This window comes from Leucopleurus acutus (genome assembly GCF_964270905.1).
Source record: "Leucopleurus acutus genome assembly, chromosome: 13".
NCBI classification, from domain to species: domain Eukaryota; kingdom Metazoa; phylum Chordata; class Mammalia; order Artiodactyla; family Delphinidae; genus Leucopleurus; species Leucopleurus acutus.
In genome coordinates, this window is record NC_139155.1 from 69,109,108 (window position 1) to 69,128,776 (window position 19,669).

Consider the following 19,669-nt stretch of genomic DNA (forward strand, 5'->3'; position numbering starts at 1 on the left):
ATTTTGAAGAGCTGTTCTTTTGGCCAGCTCTTCTGCTCCTCCTCCCTTTCCCTGTTCGTTTCCAGGGCTTCCTGTTGGTCTGGGCAGACCATGCCATCCTCTCGTCCTCTCTGGGCTGACAGAATGATGTGGCCTCAGGAGAAGGGCTTTGTCCTCACTGCAGACTGTACAGTTGAATTCTGTAGCAGTTGCTGCCTCAGACTTTCAGAGGAGCGAAGTAATCCAGGGGAAAAGTGCTGGGTTGGGAGGCTGTGGGCCTGAGCTCAGGTCCTAGCTGTATAACTTAGTGACCATGTGGCCTTTGTGAGTGTCTTCAAAAGCAGGCCCAGCTACCCTGCCTTTGTCCTGGAGTCAAATAAGATAATGGAGGCCTGAAGACTTTGCAAACTGACAAGTGCCGTAAAATGTTAGATTTAATTCTGTCCAATAATTCAGTGAACATTTTTGGAAACAGTGAGTTTTAGGTTATCTGAAGTATATCCATTAGGCAGTTAGATTTATGAGACTAACGTTTAGGAGAGAACGCTAAGCTGGAAGTGCATATTTGGGAGTCACGTAATCGGTTCTTGTTGTCATAGTATTGAATGAGATCAGCAAGGAGAATTTTGTATATTATTGTCATTATTACTGCTACTACTATTTTCATTATTTAGGGAAAGGTTCCCCTCTTCCTTGTTAATTATCATAATGAAATTGGGAGGAAGCCCATATATGGTGTCTTTTGATTTATATTCTCAGTGAATTATATTTCACAGGTAAGAAACTGGTAAAGGGAATCAGTCAGTACACCAGATTTTTTTTTTTTTTTGCGGTACGCGGGCCTCTCACTGTTGTGGCCTCTCCCGTTGCGGAGCACAGGCTCCGGATGCGCAGGCTCAGTGGCCATGGCTCATGGGCCCAGCCGCTCTGCGGCATGTGGGATCTTCCCGGACCGGGGCACGAACCTGTGTCCCCTGCATCGGCAGGCAGATTCTCAACCACTGCGCCACCAGGGAAGCCCAGTACACCAGATTTTAAAATTAGGGTTTCCAGTTTCTTAGTCTTTTGCTTAGATTATTGGATACCAGCCAAAAGACTTCCTAATTTATTAGTTTTGCTGATTTATTTTAACAGCTTCAACTATATGACAGTACAGAAGTGAAGTTTTTTTTTCAGATTATTAATGAGTGCCAGGGTATGAAATCACCTCAGCATCCAGTGTTTGTCAATGTAGTCTCTTGGCATTTGGGGATGCAGTGGTTCTTCATTGTGCAGGACTTACCCACATGGTGCAGGCTGTTTGGTACCTCTGGCCTCACCCACAGCCTGCCATGGTGGGCCCCCAGATATTCTGACAACCCAAATTGCCCCTCTACATTTCTAGATGCCCTTGGGGGGCCTCCTCTCCCACATGCACACACTGAGACCCATAAGGAAATGGGCTCCATTTCTCTCATCACATGCAGAGCTTGGCTCTAATATTCTCAGAGCCCTTGATTTTGCACTCTCCTTAGATGGTATGACCTGGTATCAAGTTCCCTTTGGTGTACTCGCTTTGGAAATATGACGGCATCTTAAGGTAAAGTGAATTATATTCTGTAGCAAAATAATTTTAGAGGGAGTGGCATATTTTGATTTTGTTATTTATAATATGAAGCGCTATGGTAATTGAGCTGTTTGGAATAATACTGATACCCTAGAAAATGGAGTATCACACCTTGGTATTCACTGGTTTATTTGATCTTCATAATAGCCATCTGAGATAGATGAAAACTTGAGGCCAGGAGAAGTAGTAACTTTCCTAAGAGCGTGAAACAGTGAAGTGGTAGAACCAAGAATAGGGAACTTCTAATTCTGGTCGCAATGTCTTTCCATCATAAAGTACTGTCTCTAAGTAACTGGCATTTCTGGGTTATTAAAGCTGGTAGAACAAGACCAATGAAACAAATTGCAGCAAAGTCAAGAAGTGACAGGCTAGGGGGGTAGGCAGATTACTGAGGTAAAGTCAGCTGAGCATACAGCAGATGTGGAAGGGGTTTTTGATTGCTTCCTTGTTTATAACTTGTTTCATTCCATAAAGGATTTTACTTAACTTATCAAATGATGATACACTAGAAATAGAAAATCAAGAAAATACAAATAAAAGTAGGAAACCAAGATTAAAGAAAAGAGCCTAAACATGCAGCCCATAAAGGCTAAAATATTTAGTTGTTAAACAGTTTCATATTCGAGTCAGAGCTTCCTGGTGACAAAAAGCAAAAACAGAAACACATAATTCTCCTTACCCAAAAGATAGGAGCATAGAATTCCTCAGAGGAAGGAAAACAGAATTCTGAAAGAAATCTCTCAAGAGAGGTTTTATATAAGGGAATTTGGTAACAAAATTTATACCTGTCAAAAAATTTTAACAGAAAAGATTATAATAGATTTCAGTACGCTTTTTCTACTGTCAAACTTGAATCAAAAACAAATCAACTGGGCTTCCCTGGTGGCGCAGTGGTTGAGAGTCCGCCTGCCGATGCGGGGCACACGGGTTCGTGCCCCGGTCCGGGAAGATCCCACATGCCGCAGAGCGGCTGGGCCCGTGAGCCATGGCCGCTGAGCCTGCGCGTCCGGAGCCTGTGCTCCACAACGGGAGAGGCCACAACAGTGAGAGGCCCGCGTACCGCAAAAAAAAAAAACAAAACAAAAAAAACAAATCAACTAATTAGGGCATTAAGATTAAACCTCAATTCACTTAAGCCTATTCTGTGTGAGTCGAAGGTAATTTGGTTCAAGTTTATAGATTTTAGTGGTCTTACTTGATCCAGGGCTAGAATTTAGAACATCCAGAGGTGTGGATGACCCCAAAACCACTCATGAAATAAATGTCTATTAATAGGTATCTCTCTTCTGACACAGAGTTTTTAGGACAGTTTGAAATTGTATGGTTTGACAAGGCTTGGAGTATTGATATTGGAAGGCACATCCATCGGGATGTGTTAGGGTCTGGTGCAGTAACAACAGCCCACAAGTCTTAGTGGCCCAGAACAACAAAGTGTTGTGTTCATGCACAGCCTACCACAGGTTCGTGTAGCCCTCTGGGGCAACTCAGTAATCCAGGCCTGCCGTGGCTCCGTCTCCCTACAGCAGTGCCATCTGGAACACACAGCTTCCACAGTCAGTGGGGCAGGGGAGGGGAGTGTGGAATATTGTATTCCAGCCCTTCAATGCTCTGTCTGGAAGTAACATATCACTTCTGCTCACATTTCATGGGGCAAAGCAAGACACTTGGCCATGCCTAACTTCTAATGAGTGGGAAAATAGATACCTGGATGTAGAAGAGAACCAGAGAACAGTGATCATTAGTAAAGTCCATCTCAGAATGGGGAGAAACGCAGGCCAAGCCAAGTGAGTGGGACGAGAAAGTCAGGCATCCAAGGCAGCGTGGGAGTGAGCAACAGGGCAAGGGGGCTGCTTCGTGGCTGGCACAGCGCAGGGAGCACGGGGCAGGGATGGCTGGGCTGGACCTGGATCCGGAAAGCTCGTAAATGCTGTTTTAATTGGCTTGTTCTTTACACTACAGGCCGGAGGAACCCTCAGAAGGTGCTCCAGGGAGGTGGGACCTGTCCAGTGTCTAGAGGCTCAGCTCAAGGGAGGAGCAGAAGCAGCTATCTCTGCATTTCAGTGATTCTACCCCAGGGCTTGAAACAAAAGAAATGTTTGTTTCATATTGAAACTAACTCCCTGTAACATTCTCTGCATTGTTAACTTATGAGGGTGCCTCCCACCTCTTATTGTGAACCAGAATGAAAACCAGGCATACTTTGCCTTTTCCAAACAGTGACTAATGGCCAGGCTTGGCCAGGCAGGCCCAGCATATTTTTCACTCTGCTCTGGGCTTCGCACCAAGTTCCCTCACAGTGGCCTGGTCACAGCCGTTAAGGATGACTGTGCCTAGCACTTCCTACCTCATCATCCATCTCCAGAGCCCCCTCTGCAGCCACCTTCTTTTTAATAGGTTTAATTATTACTTCCACTACTTCATGGCACAATTAATCTTCCCCACTGCCTCAGAATTTACAGCCGTACAGGCCCAGGGAATCACTGAGCTGTTCACCTGCAGTCTTGGTTTTTAACTATCCGAGGGAAGGTAGGAAGTGGGGCCATGTATGAAGGCAGTGAAGTATTTGTGAGCTCCAGTGGCTCCAGGCTGGCTTCTTGTCGCCTTCACTCAGCCCAGGCCTTTGGGGCGGTGGCAGGAGGGGACTACAGAGGAGCTGCCTCTGTCTCTGTTCACCCTAAGGGAAGCCTTGAGGGCTGGGGATGGAGCAGCTAGTGCCTCTCTCTTTCTCTTTCGACTGCATTTTATTAAGTTTGGTTATAAGATGAATAAGTTCTAGGGATCTAATGTACAGCATGGTGACTATTGTTAATAATGTTGTATTGTAAGAGAGTAGATCTTAAGCATTCTCACCACAAAAAGGTGATGGATGTGTTAATTGACTTGATTGTGGTAATCATTTCACAATGTATATGCATATCAAGTCACATTGTACACATTAAATGTATATAATTTTATTTGTCAATTATACCTCAGTAAAGCTGGGGGGTGGTAGGACAGGTAGTTTCCAGTGAAATGTGTTTGTGGGAGGGAGAGGTGGCACGTGCAAGGATTTCCTCGGCTTTATTATAGCCACCTCCTCAGGATTGAGACAGAAGGGAAGGGCAGTTGGGATCTGGGACAGAAGTGCCACTGTACTCTCAATGTCACTGAAGACATCCTAAATTGCTGTTGAAGCAAAAGAAGATAACAGGCTCTTAACTTCACTTACCCTTTGGAGGAACAGGAAGAGCCTGGTGGGTTTGGTAGAAAAAGTAGACAGATGTAATTAAGATAAATGAGGGCAGAAGAGGCAGATGATGGCCCAAGAGTTCTCTGGAGGTGATGCCCACACCGGCAGTTACATCTGCTTCCTCCCCTTACATTCCAGAGTCTCTTAGGGTTTTCTGGTCTCTGATGTATACCTCTCTGCTCTAGAAAAAAATTTAGCCAGCCCATCGGTCTGTTTTTACATAGCTGCCAGAGGGTTGGTTTGCCATGACAGTATACTAATGTTAATAAAGAAGAAGTGGGTATAAAATCATGACCACCTTTCACTAGGAGGCATGCCAGCTTCATTACAGAAGGGGAGGAAGTGAAATAACATGGACTCCTGAGTCAGAAGAACCAGGCTCCTGTATCAGTCCTGCCACTTTGAGCCATATGGGCCTGATTTTTGATATATAGGGTTCTTGAACCCCATATTGACCTCGCAAGATTGTTTGAGGAGTGAATGAGATCATCAAGTAGAGAGCCAGGCACAGGTTCTCCGGAAAAGCTTACCTACCAGGAAAATGCTTGTAGCTGAAATCATATGATAAGCAATTTTGGAATGATCTGACATTTAAAAATATCTATACCTTTGCTGTCTTCCACTGGCAAAAATAATGGAGACTCGTCTCCGGGAACATAGTCACCTGAAAATGAGTTAGTTAAGACATCCGGTTGGTTGTATTTATAACAGAGCACTATGCTCTTGTGCCTTTGTAGACATTTGTTTACTAACCAGATCTGTCCCCTCCTCCCCACCCCAAGCTTTGAGATATTTTAAGTACACTGTAGAGAACTCTTATGTGGAAACTTGAGAGGGAGAGAGAGGGTCCAGGGAACCTAGAGATGTCCGGACTTGGAATAATGGGTCCCCAGGAGAAACTGAGGCCCCTTCTGGGGAGGGGGAGGATTGGGAGAAGCAGCTGAGAATATGCAGTGCTGCAGAATATTCTGTGGAGCAGGTTTTCTCAGCTGTTTTTACCATCCCTTCCCACTCTGCCTCTTTGATAGACAAAGTATCACCCTATCTTTTTTTTTTTTTGGGGGGGGGGGTACGTGGGCCTCTCACTGTTGTGGCCTCTCCCGTTGCGGAGCACAGGCTCCGGACGCGCAGGCTCAGCGGCCATGGCTCACGGGCCCAGCCGCTGCACGGCATGTGGGATCTTCCCGGACCGGGGCACGAACCCGTGTCCCCTGCATCGACAGGTGGACTCTCAACCAGTGCGCCACCAGGGAAGCCCAATATCACCCTATCTTTAAGACGATTTGAAATTAAAGACAAAACTAAATATCATGACAATAAACAAATCAGGGCAAAGGGACAAAGCGCTGTGTTGTTCTGTCTACACATGTCCTCCTCCCAGCCTGGGGAAGGATACGTATGGAGTCTGGTATAGCTGTAGAGGCTGGTGACCAGCTGGTTTCTTTTTTTCTACTAAGGTCCCGAAGACGAAAAGTAAACTTAAACGTCCATATTGGGACTTACTTATGAGGGAGTTTCCTGATCCAAAAGGAGCTACAGACCTCTCTGCCTATCTCAATTGTTTGATTTAACTTTTTATTATGGAAATTTTCAGACACGTACATATACACACAGAGAAAATAGTATAATGAATCCCCATATGACAACAATCCCCAATTATCAACATTTTGCTAAAATCATTTCATCTATTTTCATAAACACAAACATATACTTACTTTTCCCCTCTGCTGGAGTACTTTTAAAGCAAATAGTAGACACTGTGTTGTTTCATCTGTAAGTAATTCCATAAGTATTCCTAGCAGATGAGAAGTTCTTAAAGTATAGCTACTGTCCTGTGTCACACCTAGTGAGACTAAATACAGTTCCTTTATGTCTTCTGCTTATCTTGAAAGCAGGTGGGCTGGCACAGCTGAAGGTCTGTGGGTCGAGAGTCCTTCTCTCTGCTCTGTCGCTAACTCACTTCCTCTCACTGGGCCAGGGTCATGTCATTTACAAAGTTAGGAGGACTCTTGCAGTTCCCAAAACTTGATATTTCCTTTGAGAATAGCTAGTGATTTGGCTAGAATGTAGCCAAACTCAACCGGTTTAAAAGCAGTGGGAAAGAATAGATGAGCTCTTAAAGCCCCATTTGGATCGTGTACTATTAATAATCAAAATAATAATATTTTAAGTAAATGAGAAGAATGCACGCATCCTTTGTAGAAGTACAATGAGGCCCTACTTTTAGAGAATTTGCAAGAGAAAAGGCTGCCAGAATTCACTGCTAAGATGCTAACTATTCTAGTTTCAGTAGAGTTCTGTTAGGCTTGTCCTGTTCACACCTCCCTTGATCTTTGCTGGTAATGGTTAACAATAGAGGCAAAATGTATTGAGCACTTACTATGTCCCAGGCACTTGTGCTAGCCTCTCATAAGCATGACTCCTTGGCCCTCACAACAGGTCTTTGCAGTAGCTCTTATTATTCCTATGGCAGTGACCATTCCTGATGCATAGGTGGAGGTTTACTGTGGGGATGGATGTATAAATCCATAAGCATGTGTCATTTCTCTACATGCCCTGTGAGAACTGGGCTTTGTGAGGATCTTCTGCCCACTAATCTTCATTTAATTCCCCTCCCTGCAGCACGTTGTCACCTAGCATGCCCTCTGACAGGCCCTCTGTAAGTCTTCATCTGAGTGACAGCCCTGGAAAATCAAGCTGTGGTCTCGAAAGGGAAGGAGGATCTGCAGATTATCTCCTCAGCATGTGCAGTCACTCTCCTGGCAGCTCTCAGGGCTGCTTTTATGTTGCTTCAACAAAGAGAAGAGCTGCCAAGAGTGTGTAATGTTCCGTTCAGAATTCTCCAGGCTGGCAGCGGCTGGGACAGAGCGGACACAAGGGCAGAAGAAAAAATTCCCACCTCAGCCGGCCCATCTCCTCTACCCTTGCCTGTGTCTGGAAGTCTTTGCTTTGAGAATCTTCCTATGCTTTAGAGACCCTTGGAAGTGTCAGCTGAGGGGGAAGGCGGGGGCGGAAGGGAGTGTGTGGGCAAACTGGCTGGGGGTCAGATCATTTTGCTGTAACCAGCAGGCAGTTTCTTTCACAAATCATTGAACCCTGGGTAGCCATTATCATCCCAACTGCTCCCTATTAACTAGCCAGACTCTTGAGGCGCTGAGAGCAAGAGAAATGGAATTACTTTTCCTTTGAACGCTCACTCTCTGAATACCGTTCATACTGTGTTTAGGAAGCATGCGATAGTTAGCAAAGCCTATTGATGTACACGACTGTGTTTCTCATACCATTTCTTTGAGATGATTATAACCTGGCCTTATTAATAAGAAAACCAAAAACACCAAAAAGTTTTCAATTAAAAAAGAAAAGAAAAGAAAACAAAGGCTCTGAGACAGAAACTTAGGGTCTCAAAGATACTCAGCTGAATGAGGTGGGAGCCAGGCTTGTAAAACGGGACTTCTGACTTAAAGTTCTGTGCCTTTTCCATTATAGTGTGCCTTCCAGATACTTAGCCAGCTTCCTATAGGATGGGGTACAAGTGGGGAGGATGGGGTGCTAGCCAGGTGACCTGTTTCTTTAGCAGTAGGGTGCATACAAAAAACCTGAGCTTCCTCAGTTTCCTTCTCTGAAGGTCCCACACTGCTTGCTTCCTCTTAACACCACCTTAGCAACCAATCAGTGATCATATTGGCTTAAAAAAATCATTGCAGTGAAATCCGAAAGCTGTGGGAAAAAAAAATCAATGTAAAGGCATTGCTAGGGGGAAAGTGCTCAGAGGGATGTGTGGGCACTCATGCTGCCCTCCCCAGCTCTGGCTCTGTTCATGACTCTGCACTCATGGCGGGTCAGGTATTTTGCCCCTTATTCCTCCTTATGCAGAAGCTGAGGAGAGAGGGAATAAATGATTCATTTCCGCTAAGGATACTTGGAAATTTGAAACCTACAAGTTTTTTCTTTAGATAAAAGCCATTTAGGGATACAGGCCGCATTCAGGTCTTCAGAACTGAAATGTTTCTGTCACTAAGAGGGCTTCCTTCAGGTGATGCTAAGGTAGTGCCTTTTGGCAGCTTAGAGTTTCTAACCTTGAGACAGGCTCTGAAAACCTGACCTTTCCAGCTAGGACGCCAGTGACATCTCCAGTCCTCAGGAATGTTGCTCTAATTAGAGCAGAGTTTCAAAAATTTGAGTAATATTTAACCAGGTGTTGTGCATTCATCATAGAAAAACCATTTAGAACACAGATAAGCAAAATTTCACCGCTCAAAGATCACTACTGTTACCTTTGTAAAAAATGTGTGCTGTATGTATAAGTATAAACATGTATGTATATACATACATCCTATTAATGTTTTTATTAAGTGTACTGTTTGTGCCCATATAACCCCTTAATATATTATAATTTTTCCCATGTCAGTATATAAACTTCTATTTCATCGTTTTTTTTTACTTCACCATTTTTAATGGCACCATGTTATTCCGTAATATAGAGTACCATGATTTGCTTATTTTAAACTATGAAATATTTTACTCATAAAAGAAAATACACAGAAGAATTACCATAGTTTGTTTAATCTCTACCACCTCAAGAATTCCCTCCCCTAGAAGCATATAGTAATTTCAGTAACTAATATTTGAATTTCACGTTATAGTTTACAATGCACTTGCACATACATTATTTCATTTGATCCTCATTACTATCCTCTAAGGTTGGTATCAAGATTATTATTTTCCTCAATTTATAGATGAACTAAGAAAAGCTCAAAGAGGCTAAATGATTTATCCAGTTGCCTAAATCCAGTTAATGTCATACAGATGGCTGGACCCAGAGCTCAGCACGACTCCTGGGACAGGGCAGACCTCCACTGCAGGCAGGGGAGGAAGTCAGGACCGGAGGAGTGGCCCTGGCATGCTCCTCTCTCTCCCACGCCCCGCTCACTTCAGCTTTTATTATGTGTATTGACATTATTTGTTTCATGACCGTCTCCCTTATGACCCTGTGTGCTTTCTGAGGGCAGACACGTGTCTTCATTTCTCTCCCTGTGTGCTGCCCTCCACAAGGCTTAGTACACAATAAATATTCAGTTAATATTTGTTGGGTCAGTGTGTAAGTAAATGAATGAAGGAAGGAAGGAAGGAAAGGTGTAGAGATAAGCAAATTGCAGAGGCTGGATTTCGATAGCTTGCTTTCTCAGTGCCTCTATTTTCAGTTCAGACATTTTAGCAACCCATCTTGGTGTTTTTGAGTTCTTATACTTCTGCAGGTTTTGGTCACCAGTGCAAAGTTCACACGTTGATGCACAGAAAAGCATGTTCAAAACCAAGGGCGAAGAGAAACCTGTTTGCATACTAGATCCCTCCACCTTTTCTGTGCCTCCCCATCCCAGCCCCAACTGAAATGAACCAGGCTGTCCTTAAAGGCGCTTCCCAAGTTACTTTTATTATATCCCTCGTTTGGAACTACTTTATATTTATGATATTTATGATATATCTCATTTTGAACTGCTTGTAAAAACAACAGCTTAGCTTAGCAGCTATAGCATAGTTTATGAGGGCTGTTTGAAGTGCTGTTATTGTTGACTGTAAAAGCTAGATAGCAGAATTACAAGAAATTCTGGAACAAAAACCATTCAAATCCTATCACCTAACAAGGCAACTGTTTTTATTTTTGCATAATACCCTCGAGGTCTTGTCCATGTGCACAGATTCATTTTCCTAGTCATTGTGAGGGAGCGTACAGCATTGTTTTCTGCTTTTTCCACTTAACATTATTGCAAGAACTCTTTTTTCCCCATTTTTCTGCATAGACTTCGTAATTATCTTTTTAATGACTGCATAATCCCCTGATGAGTTGATATACCAAAATGTACTTATAAAATCCCCAAGTTGTTTGCCATTGAAGATGTTTCTGATTTTCCACTAATCTATAATGGTGCAGTGAAGATTGTTATGCATACAGCTTTTGCATTTGTTGTATGATTGCCTTAGAAGACATTCCCCTGAGCAGGATGGCAGGGTCTGAGCAGCACCGTGTGTGGTTCTCGCCATGCTGCTCCTCCAAAGGCTGTTCCCGTTTGTGTCCAGCAGTTGATGTGTTTAGCAGCTTCAGGGCCACCTCGTCAGTATAGGGTATTGTTTAAATTTTTTGTTTGCTAATTTAGTAGAAGTAAAAGGGTACTTCAGGGTTGCTTTATTTTGCATTTCTTTGATTATTAAAAGAAATTAACATTTTCCCCTGTGGTTACTCTGTATTTCCTTGGATGTGAGTTGTCTGCTCACTTTTACTATTTTTGCCTATTTCAGTAAATTGGGGTCTTGATTTTTTTTTAAATGAAACAAATGAAATCTTTATACACGATAGCTATTGAATTTTTTTGTATAATTCATATATTTTCCAGTATTGTGTTTGCCTTTTAATTTTAGATATATATTTATAGTATAAAACTTATTATTTTTGTAACCAAATCTGTCAGTTTTTTTTTTAAATTCCTGTTGCTTTGAAGCTTAGAAAGCTATCCCCCCTCTGGAGAGCTGATAAATATTTAATTCTACCTTCTGTTATTTTAAATTCTTTAATTCATCTGGATTGTATTTGAGTATAAATCGAGTTGCAAATTACATTTTTTCTATATTGCTAATCAGTCATTTCAACCCTTTTCTATTGTTTTATTCTCTTTTTCAGGAATCATACACCAGATGAAAGGTGATTATGATACTGCACTGAAACTCCACAAGACCCACCTGTGCATCGCCCAGGAGCTGAGTGATTATGCCGCCCAGGGCCGTGCCTACGGGAATATGGGCAATGCCTACAATGCTCTGGGCATGTACGACCAGGCTGTCAAGTACCACCGGCAGGAGCTGCAGATCTCCATGGAAGTGAATGACCGTGCCTCACAGGCGTCCACACACGGGAACCTTGCCGTGGCCTACCAGGCCCTGGGTGCCCACGACCGGGCCCTGCAGCACTATCAGAACCACCTGAACATCGCTCGGGAGCTGCGTGACATCCAGAGCGAGGCCCGGGCCCTCAGCAACCTGGGCAACTTCCACTGCTCTCGAGGGGAGTACGTCCAGGCCGCCCCCTATTACGAACAGTACCTCCGGCTTGCTCCCGAGCTTCAAGACATGGAAGGAGAAGGGAAGGTCTGCCACAATCTTGGCTACGCCCATTACTGCCTTGGAAATTACCAGGAGGCGGTGAAGTACTATGAGCAGGATCTGGCCCTGGCCAAAGACCTTCATGACAAATTGAGCCAAGCAAAAGCCTACTGCAACTTGGGCTTAGCATTCAAGGCTCTGCTGAATTTTAACAAAGCCGAAGAGTGTCAGAAGTACTTACTGTCCCTAGCCCAGTCCCTGAATAACTCCCAGGCTAAATTTCGAGCCCTGGGGAACCTGGGCGATATATTCATCTGTAAAAAAGATATCAGTGGTGCAATAAAATTCTATGAGCAGCAGCTGGGCTTGGCTCACCATGTAAAGGACAGAAGACTGGAGGCCAGTGCATATGCAGCCCTGGGCACTGCATACCGAATGATCCAGAAACACGACAAGGCCTTGGGTTATCACACACAGGAACTGGAGGTATATCAGGAGCTGAGTGACTTGCCGGGAGAGTGCAGAGCTCATGGGCACCTGGCAGCCGTCTACATGGCCCTTGGGAAATACACGATGGCATTCAAGTGTTATGAAGAGCAGCTGGATCTAGGGCAGAAGCTGAAAGATCCGAGTCTAGAAGCTCAGGTCTATGGCAACATGGGCATCACAAAGATGAACATGAATGTGATGGAAGAAGCCATCGGCTACTTTGAGCAGCAGCTGGCCATGCTGCAGCAGCTGAGTGGAAATGAGTCTGTGCTCGACAGGGGCCGGGCCTATGGCAACCTGGGGGATTGCTACGAGGCCCTGGGTGACTATGAGGAAGCTATAAAGTACTATGAACAATATTTATCTGTTGCCCAGAGTCTAAATCGCATGCAAGACCAAGCCAAGGCTTACCGGGGCCTGGGAAATGGACACAGGTAAAAATGACAGAGGACAAATGTGGTTGATAAACCTGCACAAAGAGCAGTTGTGAAAGTAATGGCCACTTAATGTCTGCATGGCAGCTTATTGACTACAAATCATTTCCATGCATACCTCATTTCGTTCCTCCAATAATTCTGTGAAATTAGCAGGGTATATTTTTACCCTTATGTTATATAGGAAGAAACTAAGGCCCAGAGTTTATGTCCAAGATTACACAGCTTAAAAGGGACAGCTGAGGTTAAACCCAGGGCTCTCTGACTCCAAATGCACTACCTTTTTGACTACATCATAATGAGCAGAATAAAAGAGATAATAGGAATGGGAAAGATGAATGAATAGATCTAACTTATATTTTCTGAATGCCCCTCACATTATATGGATGTGTTCATTAATATAACACCTATACCCACCAATTACCTGGACCCCATTTTGTTGCTTTTAGGGAAAGCCACCTCATAATAGTGGCAGTGAATAAACATATAGTGTCATGCTAGCCACCTTGCATAGATATCTTGCTCAATATTTATAGCAATCCCGTATTAGTCTACATTTATTATCATCTGCTATGGGATGTGGGATTTATTAGCATCCAGAAACTGAAGCTCAGGAAAAGGAATTCATGTGTCCTACACAACTGGCTTGGTCTGCCGCCAGAATCCATGCTCTTCTCACTCTTATCGTGTCATCTCTTAGCAGCACAAAAAGATACACTGTTACAGTCCAAGGTGGTGCTTTCCTTCTGAACGTGGGCAACCCAAGAAGGTGTCTGTGTCTGCAGAATATACGGCCTCTCCAGATAGGCAGGGGATTAGGTCTCCTGGAGTGGAGGAAGGGCAAGGGTCAGACTAAATCATCACCCACAGAGTGCTCTGAGAAGCTAAGGGTGAAAGATTTATAGCCATTGTAAAGTGATTTCAAAAACATAGTCTAAGCAGTAGTGGAAATTGGGAGGCCCAAAGAACCAAACAGTTCACTTGCTATCATTGTGCCTATTAATATATTTTATGTTTCCTCTGGGGTATATATCCCATTGAATCTCAAGCTCTTGGGAAGGTCACTAAGGGATGACTTTTGAATTGCTTTCCAGATTATGAAATTCCCCTGCATCTCACTCTAAGGGCACATGATAGATTTTAGCTAGAAGAGAAGTTAAGAGCTTCTATAGTAAGTGACAGTGACAAATGCTTTTCATTTTCTCAGGGGCTTTAGCATGTCTGCACCTGCACAAAATAATATCATTGCTTTTCTGTCTACATCCCCCACAGGGCAATGGGGAGCTTGCAGCAAGCCCTTGTGTGCTTTGAAAAGAGGCTCGTGGTTGCCCACGAGCTCGGGGAGGCCTTTAATAAAGCCCAGGCCTATGGAGAGCTGGGAAGTCTGCACAGCCAATTAGGGAATTACGAACAAGCCATTTCCTGCCTTGAACGCCAGCTGAACATTGCTAGAGAGATGAAAGACCGAGCTCTGGAAAGTGATGCTGCCTGTGGCCTGGGGGGCGTTTACCAGCAGATGGGGGAATACGATACAGCCCTGCAGTACCACCAGCTGGATCTGCAGATAGCAGAGGAAACCAACAACCCCACGTGCCAGGGACGGGCCTATGGGAACCTGGGCCTGACCTACGAGTCCCTGGGCACCTTTGAGAGGGCCGTGGTCTATCAAGAACAGCACTTGAGCATCGCTGCACAGATGAACGACTTGGTGGCCAAGACGGTGTCTTATAGTAGCCTTGGAAGGACCCATCATGCTTTGCAGAACTATTCCCAGGCAGTCATGTACTTGCAGGAAGGTAAGTGAAAAGGTCTGTCACGGCTTCTTGGTCTACCCTGAGACTGAGCTCACAGTCCGCTCAGAGGGAGGTGTGCACGGTGTGAGTGGCCACCTCTGCATGGAGTGAGGATCTCAGAGACCACATCATCAGTTCAACTCCAAAACCATGGTGTCCCCCACTGGGTGTTCCTTAGTAGTACAAAGGCTTTCCACTGTCCAGGATGCATTATCCAGCTTGTCTCGCTCTGCTTGCCAGCTGTCCAAGGAGCTGACACCCTCCTTGCTTTTCAGAGCCCTCTACTGAGTAAAAAACACATTCTACACAAGGTCAAGTTAGATCTAATAGTGTACAAGTTAAGGGCCTGAATCAGAGGAAAAATGCACAGCTGTTCCGGGCCCATTGTCCCTTTAGAAAATAAGCTGTATCAAAGCTGTGTAGAAGTCCATTTCAATGTGGCAGCCGGGGTCTAATCCAGAAGCACCTGTCTGAGGGTCTCTCAAGCCATCAGCCAGGTTTCCTGGTGCTGGTTACCCACCGTGCTGGGCTGGTGCCACGGTAGGCTTATTTCAGGCAGGCCCAGAAAGTGACTGCTTCCCTCCCTCCCCTCTTTTTCACCCCCTCCCCCCACCCCCTCTCCTATCCGGCAGGCTCCATGCAGTTACCTGCGCACAGTCAGGTCTTGGATGCTTCCTTCCTCACCAAGCAGGAGGCCCACAGCAGTGTGTTTGCCCTCCACCCCTTTGGAACCCTCCTCTGGAAAGCACTTCCTCTCACACGGGCACATGGCATCCTGTCATCCTGGGAGGGAAAAACAGCAGATACGGTGTTCTTGGCTCACTAGTAAAAGGAAATGGTTGCTGATTTCAAGCAAAAACTGTCATTTATAGTTTCCAAAATTTTTTGGCATACATAGTTTATCTAATTGGATTTCATTCTCATAGTAACCATGAGAGTTGTATCTTTTTATTCCCATTGGCAGCTAAGTGACCTGAGGCTCAGAGACTACAGTGGCTTGATCCTGACCATGCGGTCAGTCAGTGGTGGCATGGGGCTCAGCCCAGGTTTCCTGACCTCAGGAACCACACAAGACCTTGTATGCAGTTCTTTCAACCTCCCAAGAACAGAGCAGGGCTGGGGCAGTCATGTCCACGATTACTTCTGATCCCCAGCTGGAAGCTGGGAGAGAGGGAAGCAGCACATGAAGTGGAGAATGGGCCAGGGGCTGATGGTCGCTGTGGTCCTCTGCACAGACCAGGCTTGCTCTGGCCTGCAGGCTGAGAGATTACTGAGAGGCTAGAAGCCACTTCCCAGACATGATTTGGCTCCCACTCAGTGGGAGCTCTGCCTCAGTGCATTAAATATGAGAGGTGGCTTTTGGTTTCCTGAAACTAGACTGGTAAAATTCTAACAGACTGGGGGCAATTTTCAATTGAATATGTGAAAACTATTAAATTCAGACCCAGTGTATGACCACCTTTCAACTGTGTTCTTTGGTACTTCCTGAAATGTTATTTTCATGAAGCAGCTGCTTTGCCTGAGATATTGTAACATAATTCTATACTTATGGAAAACTCTATTTTTACTGTTGTAATTTTAAGTCTTGCAGAGATCTAAATTCTTATCGCGCCATTTCCACAGTGTCTTTTTCGTGGATGTGCTCTACCAGAGAGTCTGGTGTACCTCGTGGACCTGACCAGATGCCTCTTCGCATAAGTTGTTTCAGGTGCAGGACACCTGGGAGGCCCTTTCTGAGTGCTCTGAGTTGGGTCTGCAGCCTCTTGAAGTGAGGGGACAGTTCAGTTGGAAACCACTTCGGTACTCTATCTCCCTCCTGGCTTTCAGACAGGCCTGTGTACTAGCATCCCCCTGCCCACATGCAGTAGAATCTCAGAGGCAGGCCTGGTCAGAGCCTTTGGAACAAGCTCTCTACGTGATTTGTATGGTTACCCGTGATAAAAACCACTGGTCTCATCCAGCTTCTTTTCTTTTTGCAACTGAAGAAAGGGAGGCTGGAGCAATTTGGTGACTTACCTGGAGTCATGTAACTAGTTTCTGGCAAACTAGGTTCCAGGAGGGCTGGATAGGTGGGTCAGATTCCTAAGAGGCAGAAGCAGGTAGAAACTGGGGAAGGACAGATACCATGTCTGTCCAGTGGGCTTTTAGCTCTTCATTGTTGAACTTTTGATTATGGGCCAGGGAGTGTCCTACACGCTGGGGATCTAGCAGGGAGCAAAGTCAAGTCCCGCCTTGCACAGAACATACCTTCTGGAGGAGCTGCCTCAATGACTTTGACTTCCAACTCAGAGGCCCAGGCCTAGCAGGGAGAGCTATATTGCTGAATGAACATGGTTAGCTTGTTGAAGGTTAAAACAACTGGTCTCCTCCTGGTTTTCACCCAAGAACCATTTCTTTTATTTCTGTTCCTACTCTATGAAGTATTTTAAAATGTGAATAATTTGCAAATACATATTGTTTTTGTTACCCTGTGACATAATTTAAACTGCTGTTTCTAAGTTTTCTGAGTTATGTGCATTTTGAGATGCATGATATTTTATGAGTTTGAACCCGAGTATCACTTTTATTAGCCTCTCAACTGACTCAGTTCCTTTTCGAAAGTCTGAAATTGTGTGGGCCCAGCATGCTCAGAGACAGGCTCCCATGCACCCTGAATTAGATTAGAAAGAAGAAGTCCTTCCTTGGTGTGTGCAGTTGTAGTGTGGGAGCTTTCCTGCTGTCTCTGCACAAGCTAACTCCTATGTACAGAGAGCAGGATAATGAGGGCAAAGTGATGCCGAGAACTGCTTAGTGGCCAATACAATAAATGGTTGCCTTCAGATTTGACTCCCACAAAGCTCTGGAGGTTGCTGATGTCCTGAAATCCAGAAGCTTCCTGTGAGTAAGTGACCCAAACTGCAGGTGCCTATCTGAAGGCCATTAGAATGAGAACAATCTCATTTAAAGCTTTCAACTCATAATAGCTCTTGCTCTGCAACCCCGCTGAGGCACATCAAAGGCTCAGCCTTAAAGGAAAGGCAGATTGGATGCGAAATGCCTCAGCGGCCTCAGTAACAGAAGGCAGGGTCAGGCGGTGTGAGCATTCTGCTTCCAGGAGGACATCTGATGTGTCTCTCGTCAACACTGATTGGATGCTGTGCACATGTGATAGGAAAGAGTAGTAGCTGGGCTTCTGTACTTGACTATGGAACTTTCAAGAAAGACTTTTGCCAGCCAGAGAATTGGGTTAGGTAAACTTATAGGCCAGGAGTTTTCATTTGCAAAGCTAGGGATTTCACAGCTGGGAGGGCTGCCAGTTAGGTTCCATTTGTTTCAGTGTTTCCGCCTGCCCTGCAAACCTGTCTCCTGCTGATAGCCATCACCTGAGCTCTTGCTGGGGCAACTTGGAGTGATCTGGAAAGGTCACTACCAACACAGAATTTGAAAAAAATGCTTACTCTGCCCTGGCTGATTCTGCTTTTGTCCTGCATTTTAACTAGCTGCGTTGCTAACACTCTTCATATACACCTGAGCCAGAGTTATGCTCCAGAACTCCTTGGCAGGATGGAATTGTCTTTTATGTGTCCTCAAAATTTCTCTATCTGAATTCAGGTTTAAGGTTAGCAGAGCAGCTGGGCCGAAGAGAAGATGAAGCCAAAATTCGCCATGGTCTTGGCCTCTCCCTTTGGGCGAGTGGGAACCTGGAGGAAGCCCAACATCAGGTGAGCAGGAGAACCCTGTCCCGAGTGGATTTTGTTTCTAGAAGCATGGAAGACCTTGGGATTACTATCCTAGTAGTGATGACGTTTGCTAGAGGGTGTTGACCTGTGCTCTTGGGTTTGACATTCAAGATTTCCAGCCTGTATCAGCCCAGAAGTGTTGAACCATAGTAAAGAGTCTTACTCACTTGTATGATAGATTTCTCAATAATTTCTTTGGAATTCTTGTATTATGTGCTATTGTTCCTCATTAAACCTTAATATGAAATTATATACATTTTATGACAGAAGTAAATAATCCAAGAATTCATAATTATTGGATTTACTGTCTTTGTGGGTTTCTAGTTATATCACTAGATGCTTCTCTCCCCTCTTCCTCTCCCTCCCTTCCCTCTCTCTCTCTCTCTCTCTCTCACACACACACACACACACACACACAAAGTTCATGTTTCTGCATGCACACAAATAGTTGAAGAGAAACCTGCTCTGTGCCGGCTCTGCAAATTAGAAAGATCCCTGGAATTATGGGTTCCTCTGTCAGGTTGGAGGAATTGTGAGATGGCATCTAAAATCACACTCTCAACTGCTTAGGCAGCGCTTGCTGTGGAGGGTGCTGCGCTAGCAAAGGGGGCCAGGGATTGGTGAACCCAGGCTCCTGTCGTAGGTGCTCACAGGGAGTGAGGACATGATATGCTTGAACTTGTGCCACAGCATCCTGGGATGTTATGACGTTTTACAATTTAAAGAATTAATTCTCTAGTTTTCTGGTTTCAAAAATTAAAGTTTGTACTGATATAGCGATTTATAATTTTCAAAGTACTTTCACTGACTGGATTTATTCCTTAATAACCCTGTGAGGTAGAGTGATAACCATCCTTTACAGAGAAAAAACTGAGGTTCCGAATCTTACCAGAAGTCACCTAGCAAATTAGTGGCAGGGTTGGGAATACATTCCTCTCTCCTAGTCTAAGTCCCTTAGCCTTAGAATTCTATTCTTTAAATTTGCATGAATTAAAAATTTGATACTGTTTCCACATATAAATATCAGAGAAAGGCCTTGTCCCATTGACCTTGTGGTCCCCTTAGAGCAGCAGGACAGTGTCTCCTTAGGAGTGTCGTGTGTCTGGTCCCAGGGTGTGCCTGTGAGTGGATGTGGCTCCCTGGAGCACTGCTGTGCAGAGCAGCATCTGGTTCAGCTGAACTGCCTGCAAGAAGCCTTCCTCCTGAGAGCGCGGCTGCCGTCAGGGTTTCCCCCCAGCCTCAGGCGTCTCCTGCCTGACTCCCCCTCACCTGCTCCCGTTCCAGCCCTTCTGTACTGTGAGGCGTTGGGGTGGTGAATTACTTGATGA

General features: G+C 44.8%; 1 protein-coding gene across 2 annotated transcripts in view; it reads left to right on the forward strand.

Annotated features, from left to right (window-relative positions):
- TTC28 (tetratricopeptide repeat domain 28) overlaps positions 1 to 19,669 on the forward strand; it is a 593,462-nt gene that overhangs the window by 474,307 nt on the left and 99,486 nt on the right. For both annotated transcript variants that reach the window (XM_082853188.1, XM_082853189.1), the window contains 3 exons: positions 11,488 to 12,829; positions 14,102 to 14,625; positions 18,214 to 18,323. In XM_082853188.1, coding sequence (XP_082709314.1) covers positions 11,488 to 12,829; positions 14,102 to 14,625; positions 18,214 to 18,323 — 1,976 coding nt within the window. The remainder of the gene's footprint in view (positions 1 to 11,487; positions 12,830 to 14,101; positions 14,626 to 18,213; positions 18,324 to 19,669) is intronic.